Here is a 6,419-nt window from a genome sequence, read left to right on the forward strand (position 1 = left end):
CCCAATAGGCCTGTTTTGTAATGAGCCGGCACTGGTTTCTGACATTCACTCGACATTAAGAAAAAATTATATTCGTATATCCGATTCGAAATTTTATTATTCTTTTTAAACTGAATTTGTTTCTTAAAAATTTTTGAAAAATTATATATTTGCGCTGGTTATGACACATGTAGACTATATATAACACTTACCTCAAATTAAGGAGTATATAGTCTACCACGTAAGACGGTTGGCTCACGATCCAGAGGTCCCGAGGTCTCGAGTTCGAATCCCATCAAGGTAAGTATGTTTTTCAAGTACGAGAAAATATTTATAATCATAGGTTGTATCTTAAGAAACAAATTTAGTTAAAAAGTAGTAATAAAATTTTAAAATAAATATAATTTTTTTTATGTCGGGTGAATTTTTTCATTAGATAGTGTTTTAATTCTAGTATTTCTTTGTAGTCTACTGTACTGAAATAGATATAGAAATGTGTAGAATATCAGTATTAGTTGTAGTTTGGCGTAGTTTTACCGAAAAAATTATAGATCAAAATGCACTAAAAAAATACAAAAATTTACAAAAGTGTTCCAATTCTAGCATTTTCATGTAGGATTTTGTAGTACTTCTTAAATTCATGTAGAATTTAATAGATTCTGGCAATTATATTTTATAGTCTTTTGTAATACACTTATATTTTTTTTTAAATTTTGTAGAAATATTTCCGCCAGGTCCTCGAGCGGTAGTGGAGGTATAGGAGGCGTCGCCTCGGGAATCGGCCCGAAATGTGCAACTAATAGCGTTTTTTCTTGGCTGCACTATAGTGCAACACTAGTGCAACACTAGTGCAATAAAGTTGCAATAAAGTTGCACTAGTATTGCACTAGTGTTGCACTAGTGGGCGGTAGTGCAGCCAAGAAAAAACGCTATAAATCCCGGCATGTATGCATACACACACACACACACACACACACACACACACACGGGGAGTGCAAGGGGGGCCTTCGGTAGGCAGCGTGAACCTCACTTTATAACTTAAAGTACATGCTAAGTTGTAAAGTGAAATTATAAAGTGCATGCATGAGGGGGGTGCAGAGGAGCAAAGCCCTCCCGCTCACGTGCGCTCACGCATGTAAACTCCCCTGCACCTCTCCATGCATGTGCTTTGATATATTATGTAAGATATATTCATTATTGAAAGCTACAGTGTGTACAGTTACAGCGTTTTCTGTGGATATTATATATTTATAATATTATATATATAACAATATTATTATATATTTACAACATTATGATGATAATATGATATATATATATTTATATAGCTAATTTTTGCATATTGTTTCGCGATTAACGCTGGAATGTTTTAATTTTAGTTCTGTTGTTAGCTTACCAGAAGTGGCTGCCGGAATCCGCGCACGCAGAAGTAGCACAGATATGCATGGCCGCCTTTGTAATTAATAACAAAACATTAGGATTGTAATTATACAGTTTTTTAGATAATTAAATTATTTTATATAAAAAAAAAATCGAAATGCATCAGTTTTAGCCCTCCAGCAAGGGGTCGATTGTGTATCTTGAAATAGTGAGGTAAAAATTACAAAAGTGTGAAAATTTATTTTTGTCGTTTCAAGATACACAACCGACCTCCAGACGTACGCAGCGGTTTGTTTTATCGACTTTAAAAGTTGGCGGGAAGACGATTTTATCATGACGGGAAGTCGACTTTAAATCGGTGGTTTTTGCGACATTTGCCGACTTCAAGTCGACTTGAAGTCGGCAAATGTCGCAAGTTTGCTAGTTAAGCCTTGTGTCCACAATGCTAGAACTGCGTCTGAGTTTTGATGCACAACGCATAATGCCTAAGCATAAGAAAATTGATTGGTCCATAACACATGTGCATAAGGAAATAGACCAATCAATTTTCTTATGCTTACGCATTATGCGTTGTGCAGAAGTGTGTACTCCCCGCTTAAGCCAATCAACTTGCAGCTCTTACAGAAAAGTAGCAGTTTCATTGGCTTAAACCGAAACTCGGACACAGTTCTAGCATCATGGACACAAGGCTTTAAAATAAAATTTTCAATAACTTACAGCTCTTAACATTATCAATCAACCACTAAACGATTGGTAAAAAAGAAATTAAAATTCCCAACAGTCAAAGTGTAGACGCTAAAGAAGGTTAAAAATTTGTTGACAATTAATTCTTTCTTTTTAAAACGCGAAACTACCAAAAGGTTTCAATGCGGTACCAAACACTGCCAATCAATCGCCAATCGATTAAAAAAAAAAAAAATTACCACAGTCAAAGTGGGGGAACTAAGAAAACATCAAAAATTTGTTTTTTCGATTTCCTAAAGAAACGCGAAACCACCAAAAGTTTTTAATGCGGTACCAAACACTGCCAATCGATCGCCAATCGATTAAAAAAAAAAAAACTACCACAGTCAAAGTGGGGGGGCTAAAAAATCAAAAATTTGTTTTTAATTTTCTAGAAAAACGAGAAACTACCAAACGTTTTGAATACGGTACCAAATACTACCAATCAATCACCAAACGATTGATAAAAAAAAATATCAATAATCCACTTGGGGGGGCTAACTTTGTTGAGGTGACACGTCCGATGAAAATTTACAATTGAGTACCATTGAAAAATAACCATTGGAAAACGATTGGAAAACCATTGGAATGTTTAGAATGGTAAATTGGCGGACGATTGAAAGAACCATTCATTGGTTAAATGGTGATAATAGAATTGATCAATGGTAACGAGTCATTATTTATCAATAGTTACCATTCAATTCGTCAATTGCCATTTTCTATTGCCAATAGTAACTATTCAATTGTCAATGGTGAATATTGCACAGCGTAATGGTGATGATCGAATTGAGTACTATTAAGCCTTGTGTCCACGATGCTAGAAGCAGTCTGAGCAGTCCGAGAGCTCGGACCGAGTTTTTGGATCGTAGACACAAAAGGTTTTAATCATGTAATTTCTTTGCATTATAACTCTATTGACAAATTCCATTGCGATTATGGATGTGATGGAGTAATAAGTCAAGTAAGAGAAGCATAATATATTAAATACATACATAATTTATTTGGCATTTATATAGAAGCAGCATATGCTTCGCACGCGCCGCCGCTTTATACATACATCAGAGTTATAAATAAATTAACATTTTTAACTTTTTAACTCTCAAAATACGTATACATACTTTTATACTTAAGTTCTGTTGTACAGTTATACAGTTTACAAGTATATGTCATCGTGTTTGTGTGTGAAATTACACACAATATTTATCAAAAATTTTTACGAACACATCAGGTTAGCATTCCCTTTTATAAAGAACATAGATATAACGATCCTATCTTGCAATATTTTTTTTATAAATATTTAAAACTCAAGTTAGACTTTGCTTTATGATTAGAATAAAATAGTCAAATTTATAAAAAAAACAACAAATCACGTAAAGAGCACCCCACGGAAAAAATAAGTATAATCGAAATGAGTATAAACGCGAACATAGTTTTTATAATCTATTTATGTGCAACACTGTTCACTGGATAGCTTTTCATAACTTTTCACCTATTATTTATCGATCAAAGATATATATGGTTTACAATTGAGTCTAAGCTCAATGACTAAAATAAATAAATGAATAAAAATTAATAAAAGTAAATAATGAAAATAAAATAACTTGTCTTTGGTTTCATCGATTAGAAGATGTATAAAAAAAATAAAACTTTAGTAGTACAAATACTTATAACTGTGCAACGCTTTTGAGCTACTCTTTCGGGGTCATGTTGTTCAAATTGCAGGCAATAAGCTTCACACTTTTCGCAGCATTGCAACATTTTTGTTGAATGGCCTTGTTGATGACAGATTGTAGTTTCTCGACAGTAGGGAATTTACTTTTTACATAAGCTAAAGAAGTATATTAAAACATATTATTATTTCTAAAGATAATAAAATTTAAAAAAGTGCTTTGAGTATATTACGCAGGCACTTACAGTTAATAGCTGCAATTTTGCTAACATCTAACTGCATTTTGGCGGCAGTACCCTTTCGCATATGCATGTTTCCTACTTTCCCAGTCATCGATGAAGTGGCGAGCTTTTCTTTTGTGAACATAAGTGAAAGTAAATCAGTCGTGAGCTTAGTAGCAGTTGTATGATTACACATATTAAGCCTTTTACAGCTCACTGTGATATCTGTATCGCCAAGACTTTGAATCTCTTCCTACACGATAAAAATAATCAGATTAACACTTAAACGCATATGAAAGAAATATATTATTTTTCTCACCTTAACTGCTATAGGTATGTCTTCTTTAACGTAGTTATTTTTCGGATCGATTACTTCTTTTTGTCTTTTTTCGAGAACCTGGAAACTATTTGGATTGTATTTATCCTTTAGACTCTCTTTCTGATCTTGACCTTGGAAATTTAAATGAACATCATTTTCATTGGTATCGTCATTCTTCTTGAAATTATTCGCTTCAAAATTATTTGTCCTTTCTAGTTGGCCATTTTTTGTGATTCCGTTATTCTGATTGTGACTATCTTTTTGCAGTTCGGCGGAAAGATTTTCTTGTTTGTCAAAATCCATTTGGAATGATTCGTCGTGTATGTCATTTTGCACATTATTTTGTTTTGGATCACTAGTTTCAAACTTTTCTTTTAGTTTTGAGTGAGGTTTCGCATTTGCAGACATGAGGTAGTCATCTACAGACTTCAAATTATCTAACACTTTTTTGCTTAATGCTGCTGCCGAAGTTAAATCTGCAGTAAATGAATAAAAGTTAGCTCACAAGATGACGAATCACTTAAATTTTCTTTTAACTGTCGTTATATACAAAAAAATCTCCTAAATTTGGCAATTCTCAAACCAAATTACGCCAAAAAGAAAATGCAAATTAAATTTGTAATCATTTACTTTATTGTATTGTGTCATTACAAACGTACCATGTCAATATAAAACAAACCTTAAGTTTCAATTGTTTTTAGTATTATTTTTTAAAGATTTTTCTAAGTTTTATATATGTTTATCAACGCTTAATATATCTTAAAGGTACACCTACAATGCAGTATTTATTGTTGTAATTTTCACGAAATATATTCTTCAAGAGATATTCATATTATGAGATAATATAAAGCCAGCAGTGAATATAGCAAATATATATTCCTTAATTTTGTTTTTGTGCATACTCGAAAAATTTTATGTATTATATCATTGATTCTTTCCAAGTGTCTGGTTTGAATGGATTCTGCAGCGATTAATATGACACCGAAATTTAAAAGAAATGAATATAAAAGTCACAGATATCTTAGAATCGGTATAATAATTTTTCTAGACATGCTTTGGTGTCATAAAAAATAGTTTTGCATATATTTATGAATCTATAATGTTGAAAAATCAAAGACAATTTATAAATAACTCCAAATATGATCAAGAACATTATTAACATAAACATGCGCTCTACTACATTAAGTTAATCACTGCTCAGAAATTAGAGAAATTATTCGAAAAATCTATAGTTAAAGTCCGATTGACTGGTAGAGATTTTTATTTGCAAAAGTATACGATCAGTAGCGTTCGAAAACTTTATAGATAAAACTTTTATTTTTTTACTAAATGGACAAGTTGAACATAACATCGCTCATGTATAATAATAAATAATGACTACCGTTCAACATGTCCTCCATAGTGCGTTTTTGTTTCTTTATATTCTTGGATTTCTGTTTATTCTCTTTTTGCAAACAGTTTATTTTTCGTACAAATTCCTTTTCAGTTGAATCTTCCTCTTCGGAGCTTGTATCCTCAAAACAAAAGTAAAATGTATTCAACATGTACAAATATGCAAATTATCTGACATATTCTTATTTCACCCATTTCTGTTAGTCCAATTCGACGTGATATAAATTACTTAAAAAAAAATAATTGCAATTTTTTATGACAGTTCAGAATAATTCTAATCTAAGCGTTTTTGAAAAATAATCAAGGTAATCTAAAGGTAAAATTATAAGACACTTACATCAGATATCACCTTACGTTTTTTAGCCTTCCATGTTTCTAATGATTTACTACCAGTTCTAGAAGGACCTGCCTTTCTATGTGTGTTTGAGAGCACGCGGTAGCGCAAGAAAGCGCGAGGTAGAAGACGACCACAAAAAAAGGGGACAAGCACAGAATTGAAAAATAAACTAAATATATTCAAAAATGTATAATGTACAGTTATTTACAGTCTTTTCCTTTTAGCCAAGGAAGCCGTGAAGCGCGCACAGAGGCTACGACGAGCAAGGCGGCGAAAGCGTGTTCGAAAACGCGGAATAACGAAAGGCGGTATGCAAAGCGACGTACGAAAAGCGGTTTTACTGAGATCGGCAAGCGAAATCGGTTCCGCGGCGCAGCGGCGGTCCTTTATCGTCTCGGA

At 32.8% G+C, this 6,419-nt stretch overlaps 1 protein-coding gene across 1 annotated transcript; it reads right to left on the bottom strand.

The window, feature by feature from the left end:
- Positions 1-3,023: 3,023 nt before the first annotated feature.
- LOC112468899 lies at positions 3,024-6,097 on the bottom strand. The gene is made up of 5 exons (XM_025038298.1): positions 6,021-6,097; positions 5,673-5,805; positions 4,292-4,767; positions 3,997-4,225; positions 3,024-3,910 (listed from the first exon to the last, which is right to left on the bottom strand). The coding sequence occupies exons 2-5, from the start codon at positions 5,689-5,691 to the stop codon at positions 3,771-3,773; spliced, it is 864 nt and encodes a 287-aa protein (XP_024894066.1). The 5' UTR covers positions 5,692-5,805; positions 6,021-6,097; the 3' UTR covers positions 3,024-3,770.
- Positions 6,098-6,419: the final 322 nt, after the last annotated feature.

The sequence above is a fragment of the Temnothorax curvispinosus genome, unplaced genomic scaffold, assembly GCF_003070985.1.
Source record: "Temnothorax curvispinosus isolate PA1 unplaced genomic scaffold, ASM307098v1 QBEX01002210.1, whole genome shotgun sequence".
Lineage (NCBI taxonomy): Eukaryota > Metazoa > Arthropoda > Insecta > Hymenoptera > Formicidae > Temnothorax > Temnothorax curvispinosus.

Bases quoted from the DNA above. Each gene is read 5' to 3' on its own strand.
- LOC112468899 (XM_025038298.1), bottom strand. The intron at 4,226-4,291 runs GTGAGAAAAATA...TTTATCGTGTAG, and splicing joins ACATACCTATAGCAGTTAAG to GAAGAGATTCAAAGTCTTGG. The intron at 3,911-3,996 runs GTAAGTGCCTGC...ATACTTCTTTAG, and splicing joins CAAAATTGCAGCTATTAACT to CTTATGTAAAAAGTAAATTC.